Source organism: Salmo salar, chromosome ssa06, assembly GCF_905237065.1.
Source record: "Salmo salar chromosome ssa06, Ssal_v3.1, whole genome shotgun sequence".
Classification (NCBI taxonomy): Eukaryota; Metazoa; Chordata; class Actinopteri; order Salmoniformes; family Salmonidae; genus Salmo; species Salmo salar.
Genome location: NC_059447.1, coordinates 41,523,991 through 41,541,708, shown reverse-complemented (window position 1 = coordinate 41,541,708; position 17,718 = coordinate 41,523,991). Strand labels below are relative to the sequence as shown.

At 48.1% G+C, this 17,718-nt stretch overlaps 1 protein-coding gene across 1 annotated transcript in view; it reads left to right on the top strand.

Moving 5' to 3' along the window:
• The first annotated feature begins 15,104 nt into the window (after window positions 1–15,104).
• Window positions 15,105–17,718, top strand: part of LOC106607273 (SH3 and cysteine-rich domain-containing protein 2) — an 11,843-nt gene continuing 9,229 nt past the window's right edge. The window contains exon 1 of the mRNA XM_045720595.1: window positions 15,105–15,455. Within this exon, the coding sequence (XP_045576551.1) occupies window positions 15,140–15,455 (316 nt within the window). The 5' untranslated portion in view covers window positions 15,105–15,139. The remainder of the gene's footprint in view (window positions 15,456–17,718) is intronic.

Genomic DNA, 17,718 nt, shown 5'->3' with positions numbered 1-17,718 from the left:
ACCATGCTGATGTTGTCCACCCTGAGGGTAACCTTTCCAGAAGAAGGTGTAACCTTCTCCCTCCTCTTTCAGGGAACCTTCATCCAGGAACCTGGTCTCACTCAGGGCAGCAATGTCAATGTTGTAGCGCCTTAGTTCTGCAGCACTAAAAGCTGTTCTCAGATGGGGTCTTTCGCTGTTATCGTCAGTGTCCAGAAGAGTCCTGATGTTCCATGTCGCCAGTTTCAGGGGAATTATTTTCTTAAGCATTTCTTGACCGCTGAGTGGAACTGAAATATGTACGGTAGCCTATCCAGGATGGAGGGAGTGGGCAATTTTTAGGCCACCTTTTCTAGGCCTCTCCCCAGCTGGGGTGAGCAGTATGGCTCCTAAATAGGGCTGCTCAGTCACACAGGGGTCTGCCGAGAGCAGTTGCCACTCAAGTCCCAGCTGCTGGCGACCATAATAGCCCTATGCCGTTGGGGTGCAGGTGTCTGATTAAGCGCTTCCGGTGCATTCACTCCTGCCCCCATCACCAGCCACCCCAAGGCCTCCAGACTTTAGTCCGGTTTCTGGTTGATGGCTTCACCGAGGTCAGAAGTGGGTACCTGCGCAAAGGAAGTTATTTAAGGTGCCGCTGAGGGTGCGCAATCCCCAACAGCACTACTTCACTGTAGGAAGGTGAAATTCCAGTGGCAAGGGGGGAAACCCAAGACGACCAGTATCTTCCACAACTGCAGGAGGCTGCTCCCCAATTCATCACAAGGGCTAGCCGGCTAGTATGCAAGCACGTGGTAAGGGGGCATGCAATTAACCTCTACCTAGACACTACTGTAGTAGACGCGTCACATGCACCCTGCGGTTGCCCACACAGACTCACTCACTCACTCACTCACTCACTCACTCACTCACTCACTCACTCACTCACTCACTCACTCACTCACTCACTCACTCACTCACTCACTCACTCACTCACTCACTCACTCTCACTCACTCCAACTCACTCACTCACTCACTCACTCACTCACTCACTCACTCACTCACTCACTCACTCACTCACTCACTCACACACACACACACACACATGCACTCCACACACTCTCACACAGACACTGAATCAGCTCACACATGCTTCACATTTCTATTGTATTCCAGATGACTATGGTTTACTACATCACCCTGAAGAAGGCACCGTGATGCCAAAACATTGGTGGTTTACCCAATAAATGACTGGGAGCTTGTACATACAGTCTGACTCTTTTTATTTTATTTTATAGCATACAACTTACTACATCACTCTGACATTGCAATCAGAACATTTTCCCATCATATCATCACTACTAGGATGGAAACACATTTACCCACGTAGAATGATTTCTCTCCTGTCTCCTCTCTCCTGTCTCCTCTCTCCTGTCTCCTCTCTCCTGTCTCCTCTCTTTGTTTTGTGCTCAGTGAGCATGTGCCTCATCAGACACGCAGAGTGGTCTGTCTGTCTGTCTGTCTGTCTGTCTGTCTGTCTGTCTGTCTGTCTGTCTGTCTGTCTGTCTGTCTGTCTGTCTGTCTGTCTGTCTGTCTGTCTGTCTGTCTTGTCTGTCTGTCTTGTCTGTCTGTCCCTGGGAGTGATTGGTTATGCTATTCACACGCACTCACTCTCCCACCAGCACCCAAAATATCAGACCACCATTCAAAAATGACCCGACTCATCAGGGATTTGAACATCCAGCTTCATTCCTCAATGTCAGCTACTACCATAATCTCTCCCTTCGTTACTGGGAGCTTAGGTTGTAGTATAAAGGCATCAAGGGTCAGTGCCACAATTATTTATCTTGTTCACCTTAAACCCCATGGTTCTGATTGAGGTTGACTCGTGCAGTGTTAAAATAGTAGGTTAATTGCCTATGGAGCTCCCATTTAAATGCCTGAAATATAATAGCTTTGTGCCCAAAGACACTTTCTCAGTTGTAGTCTATTAAGAATCCATTAGTTGAGCACTGTGGTAAATGTCAAAGCCATTCTCTCCAAATAATCGGATCAGGGGGAAGGGTATGGACCCTATAGACAGGGTCTGATGGTCTCAGGATTTGGGGTTCTTGCTGTCAATCTTTCGCACATGCATGCACACACACACACACACACACACACACGCTGCACACATCCCATCTCCCCATCTATCCTGCTATCTTATCTTTCTATCCATCTATTTCTCTTTCACACACACAATCAGAGCCACTCCAAAAAATAAGGCCTCCTGAGTTATTTGATGTGACCAGATATCAGACAAGCACAAGGCCATTCTGATGAGAGGTAGATAGAGAAGAATGGCTCCCATCAGATAACAGATGCTCCCTGAAGCTGCCTGCAGCGTGTTCCCACTAGTCCCAACTTAGATGAAGGATGTCAGAAATTGAGAGAAAGGCAGAGAGCCAAAGAGGGAGAAGGAGAGGAGGACTCTAGAATGTCGCCGCTGGGCTGGCTCACAGTGGCGTGCCTTGTCCAGACGGGCTGAGGTGTGTGTGCATGCATGTGTGTTTGTGTGTGTGTGTGTGTGTGTGTGTGTGTGTGTGCGTCTGTCTGTGTGTGTGTGTCAAGGAGCAGATTAGATTCTGGGGGAGTGGACAGCAGCCAGGAAAATAGCACCCTTCTAGTAACTGCAGACTGTCATCACTATCAACATCTTGAAGAACAATCTGGCCTTAATGGACATGCACTCTTCTAATCTCCACCCGGCACAGCCAGAAGAGGACTGGCCACCCCTCAGAGCCTGGTTCCTCTCTAGGTTTCTAATCTCCACCCGGCACAGCCAGAAGAGGACTGGCCACCCCTCAGAGCCTGGTTCCTCTCTAGGTTTCTAATCTCCACCCGGCACAGCCAGAAGAGGACTGGCCACCCCTCAGAGCCTGGTTCCTCTCTAGGTTTCTAATCTCCACCCGGCACAGCCAGAAGAGGACTGGCCACCCCTCAGAGCCTGGTTCCTCTCTAGGTTTCTAATCTCCACCCGGCACAGCCAGAAGAGGACTGGCCACCCCTCAGAGCCTGGTTCCTCTCTAGGTTTCTAATCTCCACCCGGCACAGCCAGAAGAGGACTGGCCACCCCTCAGAGCCTGGTTCCTCTCTAGGTTTCTAATCTCCACCCGGCACAGCCAGAAGAGGACTGGCCACCCCTCAGAGCCTGGTTCCTCTCTAGGTTTCTAATCTCCACCCGGCACAGCCAGAAGAGGACTGGCCACCCCTCAGAGCCTGGTTCCTCTCTAGGTTTCTAATCTCCACCACCGGCACAGCCAGAAGAGGACTGGCCACCCCTCAGAGCCTGGTTCCTCTCTAGGTTTCTAATCTCCACCCGGCACAGCCAGAAGAGGACTGGCCACCCCTCAGAGCCTGGTTCCTCTCTAGGTTTCTAATCTCCACCCGGCACAGCCAGAAGAGGACTGGCCACCCCTCAGAGCCTGGTTCCTCTCTAGGTTTCTAATCTCCACCCGGCACAGCCAGAAGAGGACTGGCCACCCCTCAGAGCCTGGTTCCTCTCTAGGTTTCTTCCTAGATTCCTGCCTTTCTATGGAGTTTTTCCTAGCCACCTTGCTTCTACATCTGCATTGCTTGCTGTTTGGGATTTTTAGGCTGGGTTTCTGTATAGCACTTTGTGACATCTGCTGATGTAAAAAGGTCTTTATAAATACATTTGATTCATTGATTGATTGACTTACCACCATTCTCTCTCCTTCGAAAACTACTGCGGTGGCTTTGATCAAGCCTACAGGATACAGGAGACTTCAGGGGGACTGTATGAACTGTAATGACTCCTTCAGTAAGACAGGCCACAACACCAAACTTTCACATTCAATATGCTCTTCCTCAGTTAGTTTTGGAGATGTTGCTTTGGGGTGTGCTATAACATGGTGTCTGTCGTTCCCACTGACACTTCTAATACTCCTCTACCTCCCTTTGGGCAGGGCTCTAGTGTTAGAGAGACAGAGACCACAGAGTGATGGGGGGGGACTTTAATTGGTGTAACACCTTCACTGCTTGGTTGTTTATTGATGCGACACCTTGCCTGTCACTGACAGGGATGCACTGCTGTAGGACTGTGGCGCACTGCAGGGAGGGAGCAGTGCAAGGTTAAGGAAACATCCATATATCATAAAAAAGCTACAGATATGCCGCTGGTAGCATGTGCTTTGGCAATTGGGTCTCTTTCTCTCTCGCTCTCTCCCTCTCTCTCTGTCTCTCCCCCTTCTCTCTCTCTCTCTCTCTCTCTCTCTCTCTCTCTCTGTCTCTCTCCCTTCTCTCTCTCTCTCTCTCCCCCTTCTCTCTCTCTCTCTCTCTCTCTCTCTCTCTCTCTCTCTCGCTCTCTCTCTCTCGCTCCCTCTCTCTCTGTCTCTCCCCCTTCTCTCTCCCCTTCTCTCTCTCTCTCTCTGTCTCTTTCTCTCTTTCTCTCCCCCTTCTCTCTCTCTCTCTCTCTCTCTCTCTCTCTCTCTCTCTCTCTCTCTCTCTCTCGCTCCCTCTCTCTCTGTCTCTCCCCCTTCTCTCTCTCTCTCTCTCTCGCTCTCTCTCTCTCGCTCCCTCTCTCTCTGTCTCCCCCCCCTTCTCTCCCACTCTCTGATTGACAGGCCGTGTCTCGGGGTCTAGCGTGCGGACAGTGACCGGAAGAGTGCAACGGGCGGGTGATGAGCTGTCAGTGTGAAGGTGATGGTGGGTTCCTAGGTGAGGGGGGGAGGAGAGGAGCGGGTACTGCTGATGTGAGGGGGTGAAGAGAGGAGGGGGATGGGGGTGGAGGTGCCAGCCAGGTAGAGCAGCTATCCTTTTATATGGAGCTTGGTTTCACACAGCCTAGCACAGTACATCTGGAATAAATACAGAGAGAGAGAGAGAGAGAGAGAAAGCGTGTTTGTGAGTGTGCTCTGTGTGTGCCCATTGTTTGATCAGTTGGGTTCATGTACGAGTGTGTGCGTGCAGAGAGAGCTAGAGAGAGACTGCTCGTGCATCTCTCATTCAAAGTGGGACTCTGCCGTTGCCATGCATAATGAGCAGCTTTAGTCTAGCAGTGAAATCTGCAGACATTCAACAGTTTCATGTCGCTTCTGTTTTTCTTGCATATATAATAAAGAACAAAAGTGTTTATATTACCCTTAGTACCTGATTGGCTACTTGAATCCTCTCACAATAGGATTCCCTTGCATTTAATTGGACCTTAGAAACACTGTTGCATAGCGTGATCATTTGTGTCTTTCCCCACTATTCCTCTCTTCCTCTCTGACCACCTTTTGTTTCTATCAACATCATCATCAGCACCAACACTTCTTACATCCACACAGACTCTGCAGATATTTGTATCTTCATTAGAATAATGTTAGGTCACTTGTCAGCATTTTAAATGAGTCCTCTTGTTCAAATGTTCTCTCTAATTCCCTCTCTCTCTGGCAGGATAGAGTAGAGTACTCAATATAACACTGACTGAACCTAGCAGTAAAGAATAGTCCTATCTATCTATCTATCTATCTATCTATCTATCTATCTATCTATCTATCTATCTATCTATCTATCTATCTATCTATCTATCTATCTATCTATCTATCTATCTATCTATCTATCTATCTATCTATCTATCTATCTATCTATCTATCTATCTATCTATCTATCTATCTATCTATCTATCTATCTATCTATCTATCTATCTATCTATCTATCTATCTATCTATCTATCTATCTATCATCTACAAGTAACTGCCAAAATAATGGAAACACTTCAGTAAATGAAGGATACAAGGTGCATTAAAAGTAGGTGATTCCACACAGGGGTGGTCCCTGAGTTAATTAAGCAATTAACATCCCATCATGCTTAGCGTCACTGAATGGTTTATTGTGGTCACTGAATGGTTTGATGAGCATGAAAACGATGTAAACCATATGCCATGGCCGTCTCAGTCACCAGATCTCAACCCAATTGAACACTTATGGGAGATTCTGGAGCGGCACCTGAGACAGTGTTTTCCACCACCATCAACAAAATACCAAATGATGGAATTTCTCATGGAAGAATGGTGTCGCATTCCTCCAATAGAGTTCCAGACACTTGTAGAATCTATGCCAAGGTGCATTGAAGCTGTTCTGGCTCGTGGTGGACCAACGCCCTATTAACACGATTTATGTTGGTGTTTCCTTTATTTTGGTAGTTACTTGTATCTATCTATCTATCTATCTATCTATCTATCTATCTATCTATCTATCTATCTATCTATCTATCTATCTATCTATCTATCTCTTGATCAACCTACCTACCTACCTACCTACCTACCTACCTACCTACCCTACCTACCTACCTACCTACCTACCTACCTACCTACCTACCACCCACCCACCCCACCTACCTACCCACCTACCTGCCACCCTACCACCTACCCACCCTACCTACCTACCTACCCTGCCCACCCACCCACCCCCACCCACCTGCCACCCTGCCTGCCTGCCTGCCTGCCTGCCTGCCTGCCTCCCCACAGTACATACCTTACTGTTCCCACCACCTACCCACCTACCTACCCACCACCACCCACCACCCCACCTACCCACAGAACATACCTTACTGTTCCCTACCTCACCCTACCCACCACCCACCCACCCACCCACCACCCACCCACCCACCCACCCACCACCACCTACCACCACCCACCCACCTACCACCACCTACCTACCTACCACCTACCTACCTACCTACCTATCACTCTATCTAACCACTGGCCTGACCTGATCTAGCGGTGAGGGATGGAGCTCCTCTGCTGGTGGTGCTTCTAGCAGGATCACTGCAGCAGAATGATATTCTAGTGTAGCACTTCAACTTGGCGCTGGTTTATTTTTGTATTGAATTGACATAATGTGTGCACTCTAAACCAATAGCTATGGAAGTAACCCAGAGTGGAGGCAGCAGTGGAGATATTGGGTCAGAGGATGTCTACAGAGAGTGGTGGCAGGGGTGAGGAATATAAAGACACCTGTGTGTCCCCAGGGCCAGCTAGTCAACCTGCCGCAGTCAACCTGCCGCAGTCAACCTGCCGCAGTCAACCTGCCGCAGTCAACCTGCCGCAGTCAACCTGCCGAGTCAACCTGCCGCAGTCAACCTGCCGCAGTCTGAACAATAATCTGGTCTGGTCAGGGAGAGGATTGCTGGGTGATGGTAAAATAAGATTATACTTGATTGTTTGCTTGCGCTGAAATGTGCCTTTCCGATACAATACTTCCTTAGCAACCAATACCAGACAGTTAAAACAAGTTAAAATAGATAACTGGGTACACAGAAAACCAATACTGGAGTAGAAATGAGCTGTGTCATATCTTTACCTTCGTGTGTCATATCTTGTTTGCCCTATGCGCCAGCCGGGGCAACGAGGATGAGTGAGTGAGTGTCATATCTTTACGTAACAAACCCATGAGTCAGAGAGTTAAGGAAGGGCTGGTTCTGAGGAGAGGAGAAATGTTGGAGGGGGATAAATTCAACAACAACTCAAAGACCACAAAGCATCTGTCACTGCAGCTTTGGATCAAACTTCTCACAGAGACCTTTGCTTGACTGGAATAATGTTCTAACAGACAAGCAGCACAACATTTCCCAATGCCCCCTCCCCCTGTGCTGCTTGCATCCGATTAACAAGTGAACCGCAACAATAAGAAATAGAAAATGTGTGTTGTGTGTATGTGCGGTGTGCATGCATGCTTGCGCGTGTGTGTGTGGGTGGCGTGCGTACGGCGTCTCTTCCGACATTATTCATTTAGACTTAGGGAAGTTTCCCAGCAGGTTATTTATACTGTATCGTCTGCCAATCGTTTCTCTTACATCTCCAGACAGAGAAAAACCCAAGGGATGTTTCTCTCTCTGTGTGTGTGTGTTTGTGTTTGTGTTTGTGTGTGTGTGTGTGTGTGTGTGTGTGTGTGTGTGTGTGTGTGTGTGTGTGTGTGTGTGTGTGTGTGTGTGTGTGTGTGTGAGAGAGAGAGAGATCGTGAGAGTGATAGTGTCCTGTTTGTGTGTGTGTTTGTGTGGTGTGTGTGTGTGTGTGTGTGTGTGTGAGAGAGAGAGATTGAGTGAGTGAGAGTGATAGTGTCCTGTTTGTGTGTGTGTGTGTGTGTGTGTGTGTGTGTGTGTGTGTGTGTGTGTGTGTGTGTGTGTGTGTGTGTGTGTGTGTGTGTGTGTGTGTGTGTGTGTGTGTGTGAGAGAGAGAGATTGAGTGAGTGAGAGTGATAGTGTCCTGTTTGTGTGGTGTGTGTGTGTGTGTGTGTGTGTGTGTGTGTGTGTGTGTGTGTGTGTGTGTGTGTGTGTGTGTGTGTGTGTGTGTGTGTGTGTGTGTGTGTGTGTGTAGAGAGAGAGATTGAGTGAGTGAGAGTGATAGTGTCCTGTTTGTGTGTGTGTTTGTGTGGTGTGTGTTTGTGTGTGTGTGTGTGAGAGAGAGAGATTGAGTGAGTGAGAGTGATAGTGTCCTGTTTGTGTGTGTGTTTGTGTGGTGTGTGTGTGTTTGTGTGGTGTGTGTGTGTGTGTGTTTGTGTGTTCTGTTTGTTCCCTTGTTTTTCATTTTGAGAGCTGTCCATAAACAACCCTTTGTCTCTCCCAGGGCTGCAACAGTGTTTGGTGCTCAGCACAGCTTTGACCTGTGAGTTGAACAGTTAGACAAACAGACATTGCAGAGGGATTCTTCTTGAGGTGGTGGGTTGGATGCCCATGATATATGGCAGAGAGAGAGGGGGGAAACGGTTAGAAAAAGGGAGAGGGAGTGATGGGAGAGAAATGAAAAGACAGCGAGATAGAGAAAGCTTTTCCACTGAGGCAGCCCTTCTCTTAGCCTGGCTGACGCAGGACCCATGTGACTACACAGGGCGTATAGAGGCTGGTGTTCCCTAGACTTTCTGGCAGTATTATCATGAAATTGCAGGGGATAGGCATTGAATATGGCAGTTAAGCGACTAGTTCACACATATGTCAGAGCAGCTCACAGATCACTGCACCTGTGCATAGCCCATCTATAAATAGCCCAAACAACTCCCTCTTCCCCTACTGTATTTATTTATTTATTTTGCTCCTTTGCACCCCAGTATTTCTACTTTGCACACTCATCTACTGTCAAATCTACCATTCCAGTGTTTTAATTGCTATATTGTATTTACTTCGCCACCATGGCCTATTTATTGCCTTTACCTCCCTTATCTCACCTCATTTGCTCACATTGTATATAGACTTATTTTTCTACTGTATTATTGACTGTATGTTTGTTTTACTCCATGTGTAACTCTGTGTTGTTGTATGTGTCGAACTGCTTTGCTTTATCTTGGCCAGGTCGCAGTTGTAAATGAGAACTTGTTCTCAACTAGACTACCTGGTTAAATAAAGGTGAAATATATATATTTTTAAATATGTATGCCAATATGTATGGGTTGGATTTGTACAGTTGCTAGGTCACCTAAGGTATTGTATGCAAAGGACATAATACACAGGTAAATGACATCAAACAGTCATTATCAACTAGAGCCCTGTGGATTACTATGGCATTATGAACTAGAGCATTATGAACTAGAGCCCTGTGGATTACTATGGCATTATGAACTAGAGCATTATGAACTGGAGCCCTGTGGATTACTATGGCATTATGAACTAGAGCATTATGAACTAGAGCCCTGTGGATTACTATGGCATTATGAACTAGAGCATTATGAACTGGAGCCCTGTGGATTACTATGGCATTATGAACTAGAGCATTATGAACTAGAGCCCTGTGGATTACTATGCATGAAGCCAATTGGCAGTACTCTAGGTTAATGTTGGCGTTACCTCAGATAATAAGCTGTGGCCGTCTCAACTAAAATAGAGTTTAACGAGGGTTTCCCTATCCCATTCTATCTATAGTGAACTGCTTTTGACCACGGCCCATATGCGCTAGAAAGGGAATAGAGTGCTATTTGGGAAGATCATCACAGAGGCTTGATTAGACACGCTTTAATTGAGACATGTGTTCTAGCACGGCGCGGGCGGCAGGCTACGACCGACCATAGAAATAGAATCTAGATTCTGTTACTATGACACTAAGGCTTCTTTCCTCTGACTTAACATGCTCTGGACAAACGGCTGACGCGCTGCACCGCACCTTATGGTAGCTACGTAGGGAGCGCCGCACTGACAGGTGTGTCAAACCAAACCGCCTCTCCACTTCAATTCCCAATCGTCATAGGCTCAGATGAGCAACTGTAATCAAATGATTTGACACGGGGAGAAACACACACTCGACACAAGCAAGCACCCGCGTGCACGCACACAACACTTCTGTGCTCATTAACACTTACACAGGGACACTGGGTAGCTATCTGTCTTTCTGACTCACACGCTCTCTTGGACGAACAGTCTTCATCTCCTATTCCCTGAGAAACAGAGGCGTAAGCCTCCGCTAGCAGCAGACAGACGGACAGAGAGAGAGAGTGTGTACGTGTGTGTGTGTGTACGTGCAGTGCAGGGAGCTGTGTCTGTGGTGGATCAACGGTGTGTCTGCCTACCCTGGTCTGTTCTTTTAGTTTCAGACAGAGGAGAGGACAACGCCCTTCTCTCTCTGCTAGCTCCTCTTCCTCCTTTCACCTCTATGGTGTCTCTGGGACAGACACTTCACCACAGCACCATCCATAACACCCAACTCCACATGATGTCTGATCATCAATATCTCTGGCCTGAGGAGCAGGTTGGCATTTATTGTCATCAATCTTGCCCTGGAAGCAGCACTGCAGTGGTCACTAGCTGGCACAACAAAAGTCATTAAATCTGGTTTTAAACCTAAATCTAAACTTAACCACACTGCTAATCTTAATGCCTTACCCTAACCTTAAATTAAAAGTAAAAAAAAACACACATATTTTTTTTCATACATTTTTAAGATAATAGCCAATTTTGACTTTGCAGCTGGCCCATCTAGCAAAAAAGGTTCCGTTCTGCCTCCAGAGCAAGATTCATAACAATAAATGTCGACCTGCGCCTGGGGAGAGCATCAGTCAGTTGAGGGACATGTATTTATTTAGGTAATCAATGCAGGTTGGAGAGACAGGATACAGGAGTGATGGCTCTGACACGTGTTCATTAATCAGTCATTCAGGAACAGCTCGGTCAGTAGAGCTGATAAGGAACCAATGATAGTCACGTCATGTACAATACGTGGGGTAAGGATGCTGTGTGTGTGTGTGTGTGTGTGTGTGTGTGTGTGTGTGTGTGTGTGTGTGTGTGTGTGTGTGTGTGTGTGTGTGTGTGTGTGTGTGTGTGTGTGTGTGTGTGTGTGTGTGTGTGTGTGTGTGTGTGTATATGTCAAATCAGATCAAATGTTATTTGTCACATGCACCTTACAGTGAAGTGCTTACTTACAAGCCTTTAACCAACAATGCAGTTTTAAGAAAAATACCTAAAAAAAAGAAATAAAAGTAACAAATAGTTAAAGAGCAGCAGTAAATAACAATAGCGAGGCTATATACAGGGGGTACCGGTACAGAGTCAATGTGGAGGCTATATACAGGGGGTACCGGTACAGAGTCAATGTGGAGACTATATACAGGGGGTACCGGTACAGAGTCAATGTGGAGGCTATATACAGGGGGTACCGGTACAGAGTCAATGTGGAGGCTATATACAGGGGGTACCGGTACAGAGTCAATGTGGAGGCTATATACAGGGGGTACCGGTACAGAGTCAATGTGGAGGCTATATACAGGGGGTACCGGTACAGAGTCAATGTGGAGGCTACATACAGGGGGTACCGGTACAGAGTCAATGTGGAGGCTATATACAGGGGGGTACCGGTACAGAGTCAATGTGGAGGCTATATACAGGGGGTACCGGTACAGAGTCAATGTGGAGGCTATATACAGGGGGTACCGGTACAGAGTCAATGTGGAGGCTATATACAGGGGGTACCGGTACAGAGTCAATGTGGAGGCTATATACAGGGGGGTACCGGTACAGAGTCAATGTGGAGGCTATATACAGGGGGTACCGGTACAGAGTCAATGTGGAGGCTATATACAGGGGGTACCGGTACAGAGTCAATGTGGAGGCTATATACAGGGGGTACCGGTACAGAGTCAATGTGGAGGCTATATACAGGGGGTACCGGTACAGAGTCAATGTGGAGGCTATATACAGGGGGTACCGGTACAGAGTCAATGTGGAGGCTATATACAGGGGGTACCGGTACAGAGTCAATGTGGAGGCTATATACAGGGGGTACCGGTACAGAGTCAATGTGGAGGCTATATACAGGGGGTACCGGTACAGAGTCAATGTGGAGGCTATATACAGGGGGTACCGGTACAGAGTCAATGTGGAGGCTATATACAGGGGGTACCGGTACAGAGTCAATGTGGAGGCTATATACAGGGGGTACCGGTACAGAGTCAATGTGGAGGCTATATACAGGGGGTACCGGTACAGAGTCAATGTGGAGGCTATATACAGGGGGTACCCGTACAGAGTCAATGTGGAGGCTATATACAGGGGGTACCGGTACAGAGTCAATGTGGAGGCTATATACAGGGGGGTACCGGTACAGAGTCAATGTGGAGGCTATATACAGGGGGTACCCGTACAGAGTCAATGTGGAGGCTATATACAGGGGGTACCAGTACAGATTCAATGTGGAGGCTATATACAGGGGGGTACCCGTACAGAGTCAATGTGGAGGCTATATACAGGGGGTACCGGTACAGAGTCAATGTGGAGGCTATATACAGGGGGTACCGGTACAGAGTCAATGTGGAGGCTATATACAGGGGGTACCGGTACAGAGTCAATGTGGAGGCTATATACAGGGGGTACCGGTACAGAGTCAATGTGGAGGCTATATACAGGGGGGTACCGGTACAGAGTCAATGTGGAGGCTATATACAGGGGGGTACCGGTACAGAGTCAATGTGGAGGCTATATACAGGGGGTACCGGTACAGAGTCAATGTGGAGGCTATATACAGGGGGTACCGGTACAGAGTCAATGTGGAGGCTATATACAGGGGGTACCGGTACAGAGTCAATGTGGAGGCTATATACAGGGGGTACCGGTACAGAGTCAATGTGGAGGCTATATACAGGGGGTACCGGTACAGAGTCAATGTGGAGGCTATATACAGGGGGTACCGGTACAGAGTCAATGTGGAGGCTATATACAGGGGGTACCGGTACAGAGTCAATGTGGAGGCTATATACAGGGGGTACCCGTACAGAGTCAATGTGGAGGCTATATACAGGGGGTACCGGTACAGAGTCAATGTGGAGGCTATATACAGGGGGGTACCGGTACAGAGTCAATGTGGAGGCTATATACAGGGGGTACCCGTACAGAGTCAATGTGGAGGCTATATACAGGGGGTACCGGTACAGAGTCAATGTGGAGGCTATATACAGGGGGTACCGGTACAGAGTCAATGTGGAGGCTATATACAGGGGGTACCGGTACAGAGTCAATGTGGAGGCTATATACAGGGGGTACCGGTACAGAGTCAATGTGGAGGCTATATACAGGGGGGTACCGGTACAGAGTCAATGTGGAGGCTATATACAGGGGGGTACCGGTACAGAGTCAATGTGGAGGCTATATACAGGGGGTACCGGTACAGAGTCAATGTGGAGGCTACATACAGGGGGTACCAGTACAGAGTCAATGTGGAGACTATATACAGGGGGTACCGGTACAGAGTCAATGTGGAGGCTATATACAGGGGGGTACCGGTACAGAGTCAATGTGGAGGCTATATACAGGGGGTACCGGTACAGAGTCAATGTGGAGGCTATATACAGGGGGTACCGGTACAGAGTCAATGTGGAGGCTATATACAGGGGGTACCGGTACAGAGTCAATGTGGAGGCTATATACAGCGGGTACCGGTACAGAGTCAATGTGGAGGCTATATACAGGGGGTACCGGTACAGAGTCAATGTGCAGGGGCACTGGTGTTGAGGTAATTGAGGTAATATGTACATGTATGTAGAGTTATTAAAGTGGCTATGCATAGATAATAACAGAGAGTAGCAGCAGAGTAAAATATTTGATTAGCTGTTCAGGAGTCTTATGGCTTGGGGGTAGAAGCTGTTTAGAAGCCTCTTGGACCTAGACTTGGCGCTCCGGTACCGCTTGCCGTGCGGTAGCAGAGAGAACAGTCTATGGCTAGGGTGGCTGGAGTCTTTGACAATTTTTAGGGCCTTCCTCTGACACCGCCTGGTAGCTTGACCCCAGTATGTGTGAAAGTATGTGTGTGTATGTGTGTGAATGTGTGCATTGCATGTATACAGTAGGTGTGTGTGATGTGTGTGTATGTTTACCATTTAAGCCCAGCACTCGCACTGACAATGGGCCAGAGGTAGACTGGTGTGATGACATCATCAATAGGCCCTCAACTAACCGGTACCCCTGCACATTGACTCGGTACCGGTGCCCCCTGTATATAGCCTCATTATTGTTATTCTTATTGTGTTATTTTAGCCTACTTGGTAAATATTTTTTAACTCTTCTTAACTGCACTGTTGGTTAAGGGCTTGTAAGTAAGCATTTCACGGTAAAGTCTACACTTGTTGTATTCGGCGCATGTGACAAATAAAGTTTGATTTGGTTTGATAAAGGTACTGAATCAGATAAGGAGCCAGGAGATTGGCTGCTGATAGCTGGTGATAAGGCTGCTGGGTAAACTGGCTCGGTCCTTTTCATCAGCCTTTCTCCCGCTGAACCAGGCAAATGTTATTTACACATCCAAACCTCAACGTAAAGCCTTCCCACTGGACACACACTGGTTGAGTCAACGTTGTTTCCCCGTCATTTCAACAAAATGACTTTGAAATGACTTTGAATTGACGTCCATGCCCAGTGGGTTACGGCTAGCAACCTTAAATGAAACCCAACTAAATGGATCTGAGTGCTAACGTCTTTTTGTGCTGTCGTTTTTTTCATGAAATGGTAAGTCAGCATCGCTTGTTTATGGAACTACATGTTCTATGGAAACGAATTGGCAATGGAAAATTGCTTGTTCATCCTCTCGGGGAACAACTGGTACCTGTTATTGTACCCATTAAATACCCTGACGTGTTGATACCTGTTGTGAATGTTCTCATGCTCTCCTCTCTCCTCTCTCCCTCCCTGCAGCTCCAGCGTCTGAAACGCTCCCTCTCCTTTAAGACCCTGATGCGCAGTAAGAGTGTGGAGAACTTCTTCCAGAGGTCCTACAGTGACGCCCGTCTCCCCCCGGACTTCATCACCGACCCGCCACCCCCCTCCCCGCCCCCTGGCTCTCCCCTCGCCAGTGAACGCTCACCCTCCCTCTCTCCGTCACTCAGCCCCAACCCCTCCCTCTGCTCCCACTCCCCGTCTCTAAGCTCCTCCCCCTCGCTGTCTTCCAAGGCCCCGCCCCCGCCCCACCTGACGCAGGTGACCCACTGCTTCCAGGAGCACATGTTCCGCAAGCCCACCCACTGCCAGCTCTGCAAGCACCTGATCGTGGGTAAGGTGCCTACTTTACCCCCAGGCCTCTCGACACTACCAGCCTGATTAGGCCTCAGTGTCTATGTAGAATTAGTTGCTTCATTCAGCCATTTATCCTGGTTGCTTGATCTTGTTTTTCTAGCTGGTCAGTATTCTTACTTTATTAGGTCACAGCCACTATCCATTATACTACAATCCACTTGACTATTAAGTGAACAGACTTCAAAGGCAGCACTTGACTAGGTACCTAATGACCGGAATAATTCGTTCCTATTCAATAGCAATAACAATGTAATATTGATAACAGTGAAGCAAACATTAGGTGGACTATAATTGGAATTTAAGCAGGAGAATAGCAGAGGCACCACAGAAATGGTATTGCACTCCTCTCGTGGTTGTATTCTTGGTTTTCGGACATAAAGCGTACAGTTTGATTGGATTGAGAAGCTGAGGGCAAGTCTAGTTAGCGTGTTCACGTGTCCTTGATTTGATATGCTGCTGCTTGTGTACAGGTCCCTTAACATTCTCATACTCTTTTCCTCTTTGCTAAATCTACTTCCTGTCGCCATGATTGATTGCAGAAGATGTCTTCCTCTTTGTTTTTGCTTGTGTTTTGCTTACATTGTCGTTTTTTTCTTCACCCCACCAGCTGATCCAGCTGTCCTGTAGCCCGCCTCATCGCTCCCAGTCTCTTCTCTCTCTCTCTCTCTCTCTCTCTCTCTCTCTCTCTCTCCCAGTCTCTTCTCTCTCTCTCCCAGTCTCTCTGTCTCTCTCTCCCAGTCTCTTCTCTCTCTCTCTCTCTCTCTCTCTCTTTCACAGTCTCTTCTCTCTCTCTCCCAGTCTCTTCTCTCTCTCTCCCAGTCTCTCTGTCTCTCTGTCTCTCTCTCCCAGTCTCTTCTCTCTCTCTCCCAGTCTCTCTGTCTCTCTCTCCCAGTCTCTTTCGCTCTCCCAATCTTTCTGTCCTCTCTTTCTCCCGTCTCTCCTCTCTCTCCCAGTCTCTCCTCTCTCTCCCAGTCTCGCCCCTCTCTCCCAGTCTCTCCTCTCTCTCCCAGTCTCGCCCCTCTCTCCCAGTCTCTCCTCTCTCTCCCAGTCTCTCCTCTCTCTCTCCTAGTCTCTCCTCTCTCCCAGTTTCTCCTCTCTCTTCCCGTCTCTCCTCTCTCTTCCCGTCTCTCCTCTCTCTCCCAGTCTATATCAGTCTCTCCCCTCTCTCTCCCAGTTTCTCCTCTCTCTCTCCCAGTCACCCCCCTCTCTCCCAGTTTCTCCTCTCTCTCTCCCAGTCACCCCCCTCTCTCCCAGTCTCTCCTCTCTCTCTGTCACTCCCAGTCTCTCTCTGTCACTCACAGTCTCTCCTGTCACTCCCAGTTTCTTCTCTCACTTCCAGTTTCTCCTCTCTCTCCCTGTCTCCTCTCTCCCAGTTTTCTTCTCTCTCCCAGTCTCTCCCCTCTCTCCGTCTCTCTCCTCTCTCCCAGTCTCTCCCCTCTCTCCCAGTCTCTCCCCTCTCTCCCAGTTTCTCCTCTCTCTCTCTCCCAGTCTCTCTCCTCTCTCTCCCAGCCTCTCTCCTCTCAGTCTCTCTCCTCTCTCCCAGTCTCTCTCCTCTCTCCCAGTCTCTCTCATATCTCCCAGTTTCTCTTCTCTCTCCATTTTCTCTTCTCACTCCCAATCTCTCCTCTCTCTCTCCCAGTCTCTCCCCTCTCTCCCAGTCTCTCTTCTCTCTCTCCCAGTCTCTCCTCTCTCTCCCAGTCTCTCCTCTCTCTCTCCCAGTCTCTCATCTCTCTCCCAGTCTCTCCTCTCTCTCCCAGTCTCGCCCCTCTCTCCCAGTCTCTCCTCTCTCTCCCAGTCTCTCCTCTCTCTCTCCTAGTCTCTCCTCTCTCCCTCCAAGTCTCTCCTATCTCCTCTCTCTCTCCTAGTCTCTCCTCTCTCTCCCAGTTTCTCCTCTCTCTCCCAGTCTCTCCTCTCTCTCTCCCAGTCTCCTCTCTCTCTCCTAGTCTCTCATCTCTCTCCCAGTCTCTCCTCCCTTTCCTAGTTTGTAACAGAACTGAGCTTGAGCAAATAGAAGATTCAGTTCAGTTCATGTATTTTTTGGTTTGTGTTTCCACGTCTTTGTCATGGATTGGTAATCATAGGGCTCTAGACTAAATCCTTCTAAACAATATTTTTGGCACGGTAAATAAGTAAACCTTGAATTGGAAATAAATAGTTTGGATGAGTCAAAACAATGTAGCTGAATGACAGGGATTATCTTCTCACTCGCCAACATATCAAAGAAAAACAAAACTAATTAT